The sequence below is a fragment of the Gastrolobium bilobum genome, unplaced genomic scaffold, assembly GCF_033153095.1.
Source record: "Gastrolobium bilobum isolate Gb01-03AN ecotype WA unplaced genomic scaffold, APGP_CSIRO_Gbil_v1 utg40294, whole genome shotgun sequence".
Classification (NCBI taxonomy): Eukaryota; Viridiplantae; Streptophyta; class Magnoliopsida; order Fabales; family Fabaceae; genus Gastrolobium; species Gastrolobium bilobum.
Window position 1 is genome coordinate 34,005 of NW_026899185.1, and position 16,317 is coordinate 50,321.

The 16,317-nt window shown below is 30.7% G+C and overlaps 1 protein-coding gene across 1 annotated transcript; it reads right to left on the minus strand.

The window, feature by feature from the left end:
- Nucleotides 1–867: 867 nt before the first annotated feature.
- LOC133288030 (TOM1-like protein 2) lies at nt 868–4,619 on the minus strand. The gene is made up of 4 exons (XM_061485721.1): nt 4,536–4,619; nt 3,875–4,365; nt 2,179–2,460; nt 868–1,871 (listed from the first exon to the last, which is right to left on the minus strand). Exons 2-4 carry the CDS (start codon nt 4,358–4,360, stop codon nt 1,437–1,439), a joined length of 1,203 nt encoding a protein of 400 aa, XP_061341705.1. The 5' UTR covers nt 4,361–4,365; nt 4,536–4,619; the 3' UTR covers nt 868–1,436.
- Nucleotides 4,620–16,317: the final 11,698 nt, after the last annotated feature.

Here is a 16,317-nt window from a genome sequence, read left to right on the forward strand (position 1 = left end):
TTCGGCATAATAAACCTGAAAGTTCCAATTCTGAAACGACCAATAACACATTTTTTTGTGCAGTCGTATACTAACGTTAAAAGATAATTATGGAAACATAACTCACAAAATTCGATGCCATATGTCCCAAAGAAAATGCATCTGCATGAAATGTACACAAGATCAATAAATCTCACTTGCAATACAACAAAGTGTAGAAATAGAGATTCACAGACATCAAATTCGGGCTTAACCATAATTCATAAACACCAAGAAAATGCGACCCTTAACGAGAATCTCTAGCGACTTGCCACTGAAAAGTGGAAACGGTGAAAGGTAGCGAGTTTCTACTTGTGCGACATGACGTTTTAAGCTTCTTTGCCCTGCATTTCTTTCTTTCTTTTTTTTCAAGTCTTCTCTTGTTTAGTGTTTGTGTTTAGATTAATTTATTTTATTCCTAAAATAATTTATAATTAATTTTTTTCTTATCTCAATTTATAACCAAAATTTTACTATTTTTTATAAAAATTCTTTAAAACCTAAATCAAAACCAATAATCCGTTAACAAGACAGGGTAAATTTATCATCCAAAGTGTCTTATGTTTTTAATAGCATTTACTATGTCACCTTCTGATTGTTTATCCTTAATTTTGTTATTTCTACACTTCGGCTCATCTTGATGGCACTCACGTTTAATGATTTAAATTTGACCGCCACACTTAAATTAAATTTAATTAAATAGATTATAAGTTATAAATCCAAGAGTAATTAAGAAAATGATAAGTAATTAACTTAATTTAATTACATAAAAGTAGTATACATATAAAGCAAAACAAGTGTACCACTATCACCGCAATTCGAAGGCCAAACTCAATTGTAGAAGCCGTCAAATCCTATACATTTCCCCAACAGAAGTGTGTCGAACTAGAATAATTTTTTCTTTTAAAAACATGCCTCGGATCACTTTTTTTTTTAAAAAAAAAAAAAAAAGACACGACACAACTGCACAGGATCCACAATAAACTTCTTCCTGAAGAAAAGGAAAGAATCCCTGTCCCTTTGTGCCTACTTCAAATCACAGATCAAGTAACAGCTAATGCACTAAGTAGGGCGCATCAAACATAAAAAATTGACAGGCATTGAACATCCAAAGTTTGCTCAACTATCGGAGAACATAGTTGCTTGCTTACATGTGTGATCTGTTGTCTCCATACTCCCAAGTACCAACTATAGGCCTCACAATCAAAATGAGGGCATGAATGTATAGGAACGAACCAAATTAACATTATGAGGAACTAACATGATCTCACAATTCACAAGGATTAAATATCACAACCTCCAGGATGAAACTCCTGCCAATTACATATTCGGGCAATCACAGAAGGAACCATAGGTTATTACAAGATATGGACAAAGACAGAATATAATGCTAGAAGAAACATGCCACCTTTCTTTCCTCATTCAGTATTTCTCTTGAAGCTAGACTCGGCATTCTTCTCTTTTGTGCTATCCAGAATTTTGGTTTCAACATGACCATCCACCTCGGTTGCATTGACTTCCAGAGTGTTAGATTTTTGGGGTGGCTTTCCATCAAGACTCTGAGTAGCTTCAGACTCTTCACATTCATCACCTTCAAATCTTTCAGGTAGTTCATTGGGATTTTGAACAGCTTCCGCATCATGCTTCGCAGGGTCCGCATTTTGTTGCTGTTGTGCCCCAGATATTTGAGCAGCTTCCAACTCCTCATATTTGGAAACTACTTGTTGCAGCTCATCATTAAGATATAAAGCCTCAAAAAGTGTCACTTCATCGTCCGTGGTGCTTTCCACAATCCCCTTGATGACAGAGAGTGATTGCTGGCACTTATCCAACAAGCTGACAGTTAAATCTTCCTGCAACCACACAAGAATATTGTAAATTCTACTGGCAAGTTATTCTATTATATAGCTATATAGTAATTATCCGACAGTATTAACTGGTGCATAACATTTGGGATGGGGGTGGGTGTGGGGCGGGGGAGAGGTGAAAAAAATTCTCTCTACACCCCATCTGCAAGCAAGTATCGTATTTGGCAATTTCAGTAATTAAAAATCTGTGATAGAAAGACTCGATACATACAACAAACATCATGAAGTAGTCAACAAAGCACCAATTTATTATTCAGGTAATGTTGCTTTTGTTTAACTTCAAAAAGTTTACCTTTAAAGGTTTTGGCTCTGCCTCAGAGTTTAATATGCTAGAGAGTAATTCAAGACTGTTTCGAGCAACCACAAGATGCTCTTTCTTCTCTTCAATTGATACGTGTTGGTGATTAGAAGAGAAAGTTGCTGAGTCATCCACAGCATATAGTCCTGCTTCAGGAATAGGGTATCTTTCGGGGGGATCTACAGGCTGTTGATGCATATATGACTCCAAGGCATACGGAACAGGTGGTGAATTTCCTCCTGCCAAGTCTTGAGGTTCATCTCTTCCTTTCAAACTCTGCCATTAACCATGGAAAATATAGGATTCAAATAAATGTGACAGAGACTGATGCAAAAGCATCAATTATAGTAAAATATAAAAATAAAAAGGCATTGCATTTTAAAGAGTAGAATTAGGGAGGACATCAAGCACTATACAATTAGCAGTTATGCACTTCAAAATCAATATTATGTAAAAGATCAAGTTCCCAGGGTTACCTAGGAAATGCTATTTTCACATAAACAATATAAAGGGGGCGAACCAGAAGCAGTGGTAAAATTGTTCCTTCATGACTGAAAGGTCATGGGTTCGAATCCAGGAAACAGCCTCTTTGCAATTATGCAAGGGTAAGGCTGCGTACAAAGATTTCCTCCACCCCACACTCGCTAGTCGGGTTTAACGGGGAGTGGTTTAAGTTTAAGTTTTTACACTTTTTGCAAACAATATCTAGAAGCTACAAATAACAATAAAAATCAAGTGAATACCAAAAACAACAAAGTTTTTGTTCAAAGATAATTAGAGGCCAAGGATATTTGCTTATCAAATTTTCAATGGTTTTTAGCACCTATGTCATTTAAATTATCCAGGAGAAGGAATAAATGGTAAACTACAGTTGTGAAGGGAAGCTTATTTTGAAATCACATGGTTTGTGTTTTAAGTAAAATGGAGTATATGGAACGCAAGTTTAAAAAGACAAGTGCTTGCACTGGCTTGGAGGTCAAAATTGGAGATCATAAATACCAAAAGATACAGTGTAGCATATCTTGGCTCTGTCAAACAAAGTAACTGATAAATAGAGATATAAATCATAGCATTCATGCTAGGTAGATGAAATGGAGGAATGTTTCAAGCATGATTTGTAATCAGAAGGTGCTTCTCAACATTAAAGGAAAATGTTAACGCACAACCATAAGGAGAGATACTTTATGGTACTGAATGTTGAGCAGCAATGTAGCAATGGATAAGCCAAAAAATTGGTAGAATCAATTAAAAAGACTCGGCCATGTGGGAAGAAGACTATACAGCCCTAGTAAGAGGAGTTGATTATATGGAGGCTAACCCAATAATTAAAGGCAGAGGAAGACCAACCACAAAACCTCTAAGTGAAATAGCCTCTATGAAAACTTGGTTTTTCACAAAACACAATGACATTGTTTGATGATTTGATCCATGTAGCCAAACAACCGTAATGGAAAAAAAGGCTTTTGTAGTTTGTTTTACTTTTTTTGTCACTTGAACTAAATCAATTTTTAACATCCTTTCATAATAGTTCCTCTTTGCAAAATTATAAAATTATAAGGGTAAAGCGATGTACAATCCACCATATACAAAGTTAGGGAATCTAGAGAGACTGAAAAGACAAGAGCAACTAATATCCTAACAACATATCCCAAGTAATGTTATGCTTGGATAATCATAAAACGAAACTCACCATATAGGTTTGACGAAACACGGGAAGATAGGCAAGATCCTCGGACTCACCCCAAGCCCTGATCAACTGAGAAGCCCTTCTTCGATTGTGAGGATCAGCTTGAGGATTATCAATCAATCGAACCATATCATCAAGCAGCTTCTCAGAAGCCACTTCAGAAAACACCTTTTCACAATTCATGGCACAAGCTTCCAACAAGTCAAGGCTGAGCCTCTGAACAACGGGGCTCTTGTGTGTGATCTTCCTCTTAATGGCTTTCACAACCTCAGTCCCATTAAACTCCTCACTGTTGATCATCCCACATATCCTCAAATTCATGCCCCAGTTTGGTTCCTCCATAGTCTCAAGCGTTGCCTCGTCCACCATCTTCGATTCGGGTGTTGGACTCTGCAATATCTCCTTCATTTTCCCACTCACTATTCGACCCATCTGTGCCCCACCCGTTTTCAGCCTCTCCCCCAGTTGAGCTAGCTTCGACTTGTCCATTTTTTCTGACAAGACAAAGAAAGAGGAGAAAACAGTTAACGTGTTTTTTTTTTTTTTTTTTTTTTTGCAAAAAACGATGAAATGAAAACGAAATGCAAAGTTATCACAAAGAAAAAAAAATGTTTTGTGTGTTTGATTTGTTCGGAGGGGTTAAGGTTATGACAAAATTACAAACCTGGAATAGGTTAGTTCGAGGGAACCCTAGATCGGATGAAGTTTGTTGAAAGTAGAAACTTAACCTTCGAAGATTAAACTGAATATGTTGTATGTTTGAACTTTGATGTTGGATTACGTGGATTTGTTGGAGGCTTGTGGTCGTGGATGGATTATCGTGAGTGGGCCAGGGGATCAACTGGGCGGTGTATTGCTTCTGGTGGGTCCGCCACATATACTTTTTTTAATATTTTAATTAATGCTTACTGGGATTTGTGGGTGGGATTATTAATAATTATTTGTATTTCACGGAAAATATCTTTTTATAATTAAGAGAAAAGTTCGCTGATATCCCTGTGGTTTGTTTCAGAATCGCTCTTTTTCCCGATGTTCCTGTGGTTTGTTTCAGAATCACTTATATTTCTGTGATTTTTTTATCACATATACCCTCGTGCTTTGTAAAAAATAAAAAATCACAAGGGCATATGTGATAAAAACATACCTTTTTACAAACTACAGGGACATATGTGATAGAAAAAAATCACAGGGACTTAAGTGATTCTGGAACAAATCACAGGGACATTGGTGAACTTTTCCCTATAATTAATAACACTGAAGTTTTTTTTTTATACTTTTAATAAATGAATATCTCAAATGAGTTAGCCGATTTATCAAGAGTCTATGACCCAACTTACATAAAACAATATTGGATAGGTTATTCTCTCTATTTTTATTTTGTCTATCTTTGTCTACCTCTTTTAACATCGTTAGATTACAATCTCATCTAATGGTGGAGATTTGCGGAATAAAATAAATCTTTTTTCCTTTCTTTCTCCTTACTACCTCCCACACTCTTTCTCTCTCTCGATTTGCATAATTTACAATCTGAATTTATATTTGAAACTAAATTCAATCAATGATTAATGGCATGATAATTCTGCTGGATGAATATAATTTTCAAAATTCCTTGTATCTGATATAATTGAACACTGCAGAAACCACAAAATTACAAAAAATGAAAACCACGAAAAATCCCTTCATGTGAATTAATCCACGATTACCGTAACGTTTCTATTTTGATGTTGAAATTGAAAATCGAATCAACTTATCTCCTTCTTTTTCTTATCTAGTTTTTCACCTAAAAGTGGGGAAAAGATCTCTGTTCTATCTATGTTACACCCAACAACATGCATACCTGATCTCATAACATAGGGCATATGAGTTTGTTTCTTATTGACACCCTTTTATAACAATGGCTGGGTTGAATAATTTGAGAAAAAAGCTTGCACCTTTTTTTTATGCTGAAGCGCTATTAAAGAGAGAGAAAGAAGAAGAGAGAGAAAGAATGAGAGGCAGTGAGAGAGAGATTAAAAAAATATATATATATATAAGCACATATTTAATGCATCGTATTTAATCTGAATAGGATTAGTTTAGATGCTTGTTTATTTTCATTTATCACAATTCTATTGTTCATTTTGTTTAGATGCTTGTTTCTGAAATATTTACAACAATAAATCCAATGATCAGCCACACAAAAACGAATTTGTTAGACAATAAATATAAAAAATAACGTGTTGACCGACGAACTCTCCTATTTGGCGGGCAAGGAGGGCCGAGCCCATTTTACCACCTCTAAATGTCAACATTCTATATCATCATGTAATAGATTTTTAGATTTAAAAATAATAAATTATGCCTGATTTATATTTTAAAGTCACATATAATTGATTACCAAAAAAAAAAGTCATATGTAATTTAAAATATATATATATAGCTATAAGTGTAATTTTTCTTTGGTTTTAAGTATATATATTCAATTCTTTGATTTTACTTTCCAAAGAATTGACTCGTATTACTCCACAATTCGATATCATGACTAATTTTTTATTGTAAATGTAATAATAGCATCGGTTAAAAATAAAAACTTCTTCCGTTTGTTTTGGACAAAAACTAAAATAATCATTAAATATTTTTTAATTTTCAAAAAACATCAATAGTTCAATACTGTGTTTTATTCACTAATATTCTTTTATTTTACTTAATTAAAATATTAAAGAAAATAAAAATAATAAGTTATCCGTGATTTATATTTTAGTCATATATACTTTTTTTTTTTAAATTTAAATATAATTATAAATTTAAAAACAAAATAAATATTTTTTCCCTTGTTTAAAATATTATTTTAACCAATTTATTTGGACGTTCATAAGTAATATTATAAATTATTAAATCTACCTATATATATATATATATATTATAACGTAACATTTAATCAATAGTACATCCGAAATTTATTTCTTTTATACCTAGGTTTAAATTTTAAATATTAAATAATTTCACAACCAAATATTATTAACAGACAGGCAACACAATTTTTCATAAAGGAAAGTAGTATGAAATATGCATATAAGGCTTTGCATATTCTTCAAGTAATAACTTGTAGTTATTCATTCACGACATAGAAAATTGTGTTAATAACACTCTTACAACAAAAGAATGAAAGTTTAATTTTTTTCTTATATATTAAATTAAAATTTACATATTTATAGTGATTAAATTTTTATAATTTGTTTTTTATAGAATGATAGATATCATTTTTTATTTTTATTTAAATTAAAATTTTAAATTATTTTATATTAGTTACAAATATTTTTTAAAAAATGATTGTATTTCTGTTTGATTTTTTTAAATTGAACATATATATATTTAAAACGTTTATGTTAAAAAAATTTAAAAAAATACTTGTAAGTAAATTTTTCTCTTTTTTATTATATTTTCGAAATGAATGTTTTGGAATTGTTTTTTTAAAAAAAAAAAAAATTGTCTTCTGAAATATCTTTACAGTGGCTAATTACATTGAATTATAATAATCATGCATGTACGGAAATTTATTTTCTTTTTTATTATATTTTTGAATTGTTTAAAAAAAACACGTTGCTTCTTGGAATATTCACTTTTTTTTAAAGGACGATGATTTCAATGCTAATTATGATAGATTTCATTTTCTATTTTCTATTTAAATTTAAAATTTAATTTCTTTTGTATTAATTATAATATTTTTTAAAAATTATGTTTTTTTTCTTTTAATTTATAATTTTTATATTTTTTTAAAATGGTTGTACATATATATTTAAAACGTTTTTGTTTAATATGTTTCTAAAAAAATTCTTGTACGGTAAAGTTTTCGCTTTTTGTATATTTTTTTAAGTTAAAATTTTAATTATTTTCTTTAATTGTATAAATGTGTCATTTCTTATTATTATTTTTTATCAACTATACATATATTTTTATAATTTTAATTTTTTTTCGTCTAACGTATAATTTTATATTGAATTTAGATTTATATCTTTTTTTTCAAATGCAAAAACATTAAATGCTGAACTCTTTTACCACCTATCAAATTCAAAATTCAAAAAGATTAAATTTTACATTTTAAATAATTTTTAACCCAATAGATATAATAATAAATATTATTAACATGCAACACAATTTTCCATACAGAAAATAGTAGGAAACATGCATAAAAAGTTGGGCACATTCTTCAAGTAATAGCTTATAGTTATTCATTCACGATATAGTAAGTTGTGTTCATTACACTTTTGCATCAAAAGAATAAAATATTAATTTCTTTTTTATATATTAAATTAAAATTTTCATTTTTATAGTGATTAAATTTTTATAATTTTTTTTTTACATAATGATAGATGCCATTTTTTATTTTCATTTAAATTATTTTGTTTTAATTATACATATTTTTTATGTAATTTTTTATTTTTTAATTTATAATTTGTATATTTTTTAAAATTGGTTATACATGTATATTTAAAATATTTATGTTAAATATTTTTTTAAAAAATACTTGTACGGAAATTTTTACTCTTTTTGTATTTTTTAAGTTAAAATTTTAATATATATTCTTTTAAAGTATAAATATGTCATTTCTTATTTTTTATTTAAATTTTAAATTTAAATTATTTTTTATCAACTATACATATATTTTTATAATTTTAAATTTTTTTCATATAATCTATTTTTTATATTAAATTTAAATTTATTATATATATAAATTATTTTCCATTGTAGAAGCATTAAATGCTTAATTCTTTTCCCACCTAGCAAGTTCAAAATTTAAATTTTAAAAATTTGAATTTCAAATATTAAATATTTTTCCACCCAATAGATATAATAATAAATATTATTAATAAGTTTAACAATTATTCGTGCAGAAAGTAGAAGAAAACATGCATATATATATATATATATATATATATATATATATATATGAGAAAAATATTTCTCAAGCTGCTTGAGATATATTTATCTCTGATCTCCCTAAAACCATGTCATTTTGTTTATTTATTTTCTTATATTAGTTGTTTCACCATTGAATAGTTACGATTCCCTTTTTCTATCTTTTTCTTTATCACCATTAATCCATCTTTGTACGGTTATGATTTAGTGGTCGGAAATAAAATTACGGATATATATATCAGAAATTGATGTTTGACACGAGCTAAAAATTTTGTTTGGTTAAAAAGTGTTCACAAAGCAGAATCTAGGAAAAATTGGATTCTTATCATCACTTTTTCGGGAATCTAAAAAAAATTCTTATACCAAACATCCCATAGTGTGGAGATTAGCTATTGTTAGTAGTAACAATAGGGGTAAGAATTTTCGGGGGATAATTGTTAACTTTGATTTAAAGTGTTAGATCAAAGTGGTGTGTCTCAAGAGTAGATTAAAATCTACTTGTACTTGAATATTTTGGCTCATTAAAATTAGTGGAATTGTTTTTAAATCCCATTGGATTAAGGAATCCAAGTGAGTCGTGGTTTTTTTTACTCCTATTATGCCTGGGAGGTTTTTTTTATGCAGAAATCATTGTGTTTTTTATTTGTGATCATTTGTGCAATTTCCATTTATTTAGCAAAAAATTAGAAACATATATAAAAATTCAAAAAAAAAAGATACAATTATTTAATTCAACCCCTCTTCTTGAGTACACCATTGGGACTAATATTAGAAATTGCACTGGTCATCAATTTTGAGAATGACAACCTTGATGCCTGTGTCTACCCCAACCCTAACATTGTCATTGAAAGGAAGAAACTGCATTGGTCATTCAACGCTATCTAGCATGAGGATATTCAGATCTCAACCGATACACCCGTGCCGATAAAAAAGAAGCAGGAATCACTTGAAACCTTTGAGACTCAGTCGGAGGACAAAAATATGCATCTACAAGTAATCACAATGGCATAAATCATGACTAGTTCTTTATTTCCACCTTGATGGGAAAATTCCATTTGAGGAGATAGGTTTGGGCGATGTTAAGAACTTCGGGGCTTCCTTGGAACATTTGAAGCTTAATTTGGTTGCTATAGCCTCTAGCACATGGAAAAAAGTTCAATTCACTGCAACTACAACCACCTTCAATAGTTTCCACAATTCCACCCACACAGACATCAAATCTTATATTGAGTGGATGTTTCAGCGTGCATCACGTAATGAATTGTACTACTCCTATTCATAATAGTATTTTCGGTCATTATTAATACTATAGTTAACGATAGAGTTGTCAAAATGGGTCGGCCCGTTTCATTAAAAGCTTGCAGGGCTAAATGAACCTCAATAATAAAGGCTTGCACAGGCTAAAAGCCCTATTGGTTAGGAATAGATTGTTGGCCATCCAAAATTATAATTACATATATATTTTTTATCATATTAAATATATTAAAAAATATTTTAACAAACAAATATTTAACACTTTGATCACATCTTCTATACAAATTATAAATATTTAATAATTTAATTTTTTAATAAAATAATATTTGTACACAAATATACAAGTAAAAATGTAAACAAAATTTTAATATAAGTGAAAAATTAGTTACTACCTTTACTAATTTCTTTATTAAAGGATGTCATCAAATAAATATTTTCTTACCAGAAGCCATAACAGAATACAATAACTCTAGTGGAAAACTAAAAGTAACGTTGGAAAAATGATCTTAATACTAATATTGAATAACTATTCTTAGTATGTTATATATTTGAAAGGAAAATAATTGGTTTTCTTCAACTACTAACATTACAATTTTTTTAAAAAATATTATTATCCACAAAATTTCTAAGGTGCATTGTATATAATATATTTCAATACAAATTTGGATATATAACATGCTTAGATGTCAATAGAAATTTTTTTTTGTTGATGCACAGATGAAATTCTCTGTTGAAACATATCACTGTTGAAAACTTGATTTTTGTTGTAAAATATTATGGATGACCTTTCACATGATTCATAACATGTGACTCTTTATTTTTCATGACCTTTGATGTATTATATAACCATCACACTAATGATATGTTGAATTGTAGAATACATCCAAAGGGGAATGTTGTAAAATATTATGAATAACTTTTTACATGGATTATGGATGATCTTTCTCATGGTTTATAATATGTGACTATTTGTTTTTCATGGCCTTTAATGTATTCTATAACCATCACATGAATGGTGTGTTGAATTATAGAATATATGCAAGAGAGAGTGTTGTACAATATTATGGATGACATTTTACATGTTCATAACATGTGACTCTTTATTTTATTTTTTTACCTTTGATATATTCTACAACCATCACACTAATGGTGTGTTGAATTGTAATTATTCTCCTAATTATGTTTAGAGTCCTATATAAGGACATGTCTTAGATGAAAAAAAAGATACTTGGTGAATTCAAAATATAATAATATTTCCTTACCTTTAAGAGCTCATACTAGTTTTTATCTTATTATTCCTTTGATTTTCTTTCTACACTTCATTTTCCTTTCTTTCATATTTTACTTTCTCTTATATTCTCCATTAATTTCACAATAATTTTTACTTATATTATGTTTATAATTTATTTTATATTCATAAATATTTAAATTTATATAATTTTTAATTTTTTAAATAGTACAAAAATTGATAAAGGAAAAAGTTTGGCCCGCCGGCTAACCCTAATAGGGCTTTGAGGGTTAAGGCTAAAAAAAACCATAAAAGAAAAAGGTCGTAATGGGTTATGGTCAAATATAAGGCTTTGCGGGTTGGCCCGCAAACTTCAGCCCATTTTGACACCTAGTGAGATGTTTATTGTAGTTCAAAATTATCGATCTTTTTTTTTCGTGTTCCCTGTGGACTCATGATTTAAAATTTTAAATGTGCTATGATCATTTATATTTTTATTCATAAAGATTTATAAAATAGTGAAATATTATTTAAGATAAAAGCAGCACAACATACCACGACCGATAAAACTAAAGTGTAACCAAAGCAGATTCTAAAAAAAAAAATTAATCAAATTTCACACTAGTTAGAGATTGACGAGACTAAATTTCGTCTATACTCCACCAAAGAAAACAATGTTCTATCAGGTTTTGCTCAGAATCGCTGGGTTTCACAAAACTATAGAGGAATTCAGAGGTTAGGATGCATAACTACCAAAGGAGAGAAAGAGGTGCTTCAATGGTGGTGAGTGAGAAATAAATGAAGGGAAATTGCAAATCTGAAAACCCTATTGGAATTGGGAATGGAAGATGAAGATTGAACAAGAAAGATGAAGAACAACTATGGGGATTCAGTACTTCTGTTGCTGTTTTTCTAATGTATAAATGTTTCCCTTGTTTTATAATTTATTTATTTATTTTGTTTTTCAAAATTATACTGATTTATTTATTACTTGTTAAGCTTTGCTAGTTTGTGTTGTTGGCTTTTCCCGGATATAAACTGCAGAAAATTTCTATAATATCCTAAATAAATATTATTCTAACTTGATACAAAATTGTAAGATTTAGAAACAAATCATTCTCATTTGGCAAAAGCACCGTACTACTAATATTGTGCAAAAATTTCTCCTGTTCAAAGCATATTTGGAAAGTTTTGCCATACTAGAGCAGTCAAACGCGTCACCTGACTTAACGTATTCAGTCCCGTCAACAATACTGACGCCACTGGTGTCCACGGCAGCAAAGTGGAAGAGTTTCATGCCACGTGACTTGATTCGGTTGAGTCCCGTCACATAAGTTGACGGCACCATTCGCGTCAAATAAGTTGACGCCATGTAATCGCGTCGCACAAAGTGACGGCATTACTACCGTCTACTAAATAGACGCCACGTGTAAGTCGCGTCATATACATTGACGATTATTCTCTTCTCTTATACACACCACAACACCTTCTCCCTATGCGTTTTTATTTTTGCACATTCTCTCTCTAAAAACTTCTCTCACTCTCTCTGAAATATTTCTCTTCCTTCTCTCTAAATTCCTCTCCTTCTCTCTCTAGCCAAAGGTTGCCGCGGACTCTCTTCTATATGCTTTTGCCTCCCGTTCGTGCAGCTGCCCAGGTATGTTGTAGTGTTTTATTTATTTTAATTGTCTTTTAATTTTTGTTATTTGATTTAGTTATTAGTTATTACATTATTTGATAGGAATAAAAACCCTAGGTTAAATTTTCATTTAATAAATTCCTAGTGTAGAATATAATTTTAATTAAATAGTAATTATACCCTAAGATGGAAATCATATTATTAAGTAGTAATTAAATTATTAAATAGTAATAATTATAATTAGTATATAATTAATGTTTTAATTAAATATTAAATATAAATTATGGTACCATAGTATAAAAACCTATTTAATAAGGAAATTAATTAGTAATGAAATAGTTAAATAATAATTATACTTACTGTTTTAAGTAAATAAAAATTATAATTAAAGAAAGCCTAGGATGCAAAACATATTTAAGAAAATAATGAAGTAATAATTAAATAATAAAATGATAATTATAATTAATATTTTAATTAAATATTAACCCTAAGATAGAAAACTATTTACTAAAATAATTAATTAGTAATGCAATAATTACTTAGTGATTATAATTAGTGTTTTAACTAAATAATTAAAATTGCTCCCAACATGACGAAGGCAAAACACATGGTACGCTTTAGGAGGTTGCTAACCGATGACCTCATTGGCGACTATTGATATAATTCCTTTGCGTCGACCCGAAATAAGACATATACCAGTCTTATTGATAACATACAGTCGGATGGATGCCAAAAAATACTCCCAGGCTTCCTTGCTTTCACTTTCAACAACTGCAAAAGCAATTGGCAGTACCTCATTATTTCCATCTTGGGCTATGGCAATCAATAATGTTCCTTTATATTTACCATACAGATGCGTACCATCCACCTGTTGGCTTGCACCATTTGAACGCCTCACGACATTGACTGAAAGTCCAAAAAACACATTGAAAAACCCGAACCCCATTAACAACCTGTCAATTGATAACATACAGTTCATCTTGAATATGACAAACAGATCCCGGGGAAAATTTAACCATGTGCATGAACCATCTTGGCAAGAACACATATGACTCGTCCTAATCACCGTAAATATTAGCGATTGCTTTTTGTTTTGCCTTCCATGCCTTCGTGTAAGAAACATGAAAACCAAAGAGACCAGTAACCCATTCTTATATCATGATCACGGGTACCGAAGGTGATGTTTGGACCATGTCTTCTGCCACAATCGGTACATGTGTACATTAGGAATAATATTTACGTTCTCTTATAAACTCAGATAATAATGAAAAATAATAGTTAAAGAATACGTAGTACCTATTATGGCCTGAGAAATAAATTCAGAATCAAGCTGTCTGTGATCTTGGGAGAGGATTTTGCTCACACAACTATGTTTACCAACCCATTTACTAACCACCCAGGTGCTGCTATTTTTCGGTTTAATTGCTCTTACTCATCAATTGCAACCTTGTTCATGGTTCAGACATTTCATAGACAACTTTGTCGTAGTACTCTCAACTATTATAGCTTCTTGATGTTCCTTCATTCATTAATGTTTTATGGCATCTTGGACATCGCGTTTGGACTCGAACTCTTGTTTCACATACATTTCCTCTCCTCTTGTCCATGGACCACAACCTAATCCTTCGACATCTAGTATGTCTTTGTTCGAATAATCACAATTAACAGCCTCGTAGTGTGGAATGACGTTCCAAAATGGTGTCACATTTGCATATACAAACATAATAGGGCAGATGTGAAAACGTGAAAACGTGATAACTAATAAAAAATTACAAATTATTAACACAACTCACTAACTAACATGTTGGTGGTGTGCGATATTGGACATAAGGATACCAGTCTCGCATTCCATAGGATTATCATGATGTTCCTCACCTGCATCATTGTCATTCTAATCATGGTCATTTGTCAACAAAGTATCTTCATCTTCCTCTACTTCTTCCATGTTAGGTTCAACATCTACCATATAGTCGCTTTCTTCTCTATGTGCAACAGTTGATTGTGTGCGTTGTGGAACAGACGACAATACATAATGTGACTGACTCTTAAGATCCAGTCCACGAATCGGTATTGATAGATCCTCTGATGTCTCAATATCGACGTAAATTGAGATGTATTGTTTTCGACGAATGTTGTAAGGAAAACATATATGTCCTCATCATTAGATATTTCAATACTTGCATATTTGCGATTTCCACACGGGACTCTACCGGTAACTGAAGATATTACCTGATTTAGTTGCAATATCAACTTCTGTCGTATCTTCCCATATGGATCCACAACAGACATGCCTCGGACAATATACATTACTCTTTTTTCCCCTTCAAAACTTAAACCGCCTGCACTTATACTTTTACTACCATTGTAGTATACGAACGCACGAAATTGATCCATTGTAATAGTGTTTTTATACAAATAAAATACAAATTAATTCTTGATATTATGGCTTAAAATAGGCATGTGATTAATATAACATGATAAGATCCACAGGGTGACTATGAACTATATAAATCACAAATCGTAACTGATAAAATGTGAACCCAAAATAAGACAATAATGACAAAAAATACAAAGTAAAAAAAAAAACACATTCACAATACTACACTGAACAATCCAATGAACGACTAAGGGGGTATATATATACAAAATATGGGCTTCATATGTCTCAAAAAAAATTTCACACGTGCATGACTATTTCATTACCACGCTTGTCAATATACTTGCTTTCCTTTTAATTCACGGGTGAAACTATTTTGAATTCTATGCATACTTTGCTTTCCTTTTTATTTACTGGTGAAACTATTTTGGATTCTATGCATACGTTGCTTTCCCTTTTATTCACAGGCGTTCATGTGAGATTCCATGCAGTATGGTTCTTTTGTCTTTTTGCGTTGGTGGATTGAGTCCCGTCAATGAAAATGATGACAGTAGGTGATGAGTACCGTCACATTTTGTGACGCGATTAGCCACGTGGCGTCAACTTATGTGACGGGACTCAACCGAATCAAGCCATGTGGCATGAAACTCCTCCACTTTGCTGATGTGGACACCATTGACGTCAGTATTATTGACGGGACTGAATACGTCAAGTCAGGTTATACATTTGACTGCTCTAGTATAACAAAACTTTCCAAATGTGTTTTGAACCAGAGAAATTTTTGCACAATGTCTATAGTACTGTGCTTTTGCCTTCTCATTCATTATAAAGATCTAGGTTCACTGTAGTTTATATTTTAGCAAAAGTTGTTCCAACATAATCACAATTAACTGAAAACAAAAAATATTAGAAAATTATGGGAATTGAAAATATTTTTTAAAAAATCCAATAAGATTGCTGCATAATTTTTGGGCACGTAAAGATTTTATGTAATCAATCAGATTTGTTTTTCCCTTTCTCGTAATGTTAGTATCTTTATTATATTGATACTT

Coding starts and splice junctions, on each gene's coding strand:
- LOC133288030 (XM_061485721.1), bottom strand. CDS start 4,360: ATGGACAAGTCGAAGCTAGCTCAACTGGGGGAGAGGCTGAAAACGGGT. Junction 2,461..3,874: donor TGTTTCGTCAAACCTATATG/GTGAGTTTCGTT, acceptor GGTTAATGGCAG/AGTTTGAAAGGAAGAGATGA. Junction 1,872..2,178: donor CAGAGCCAAAACCTTTAAAG/GTAAACTTTTTG, acceptor GTGTGGTTGCAG/GAAGATTTAACTGTCAGCTT.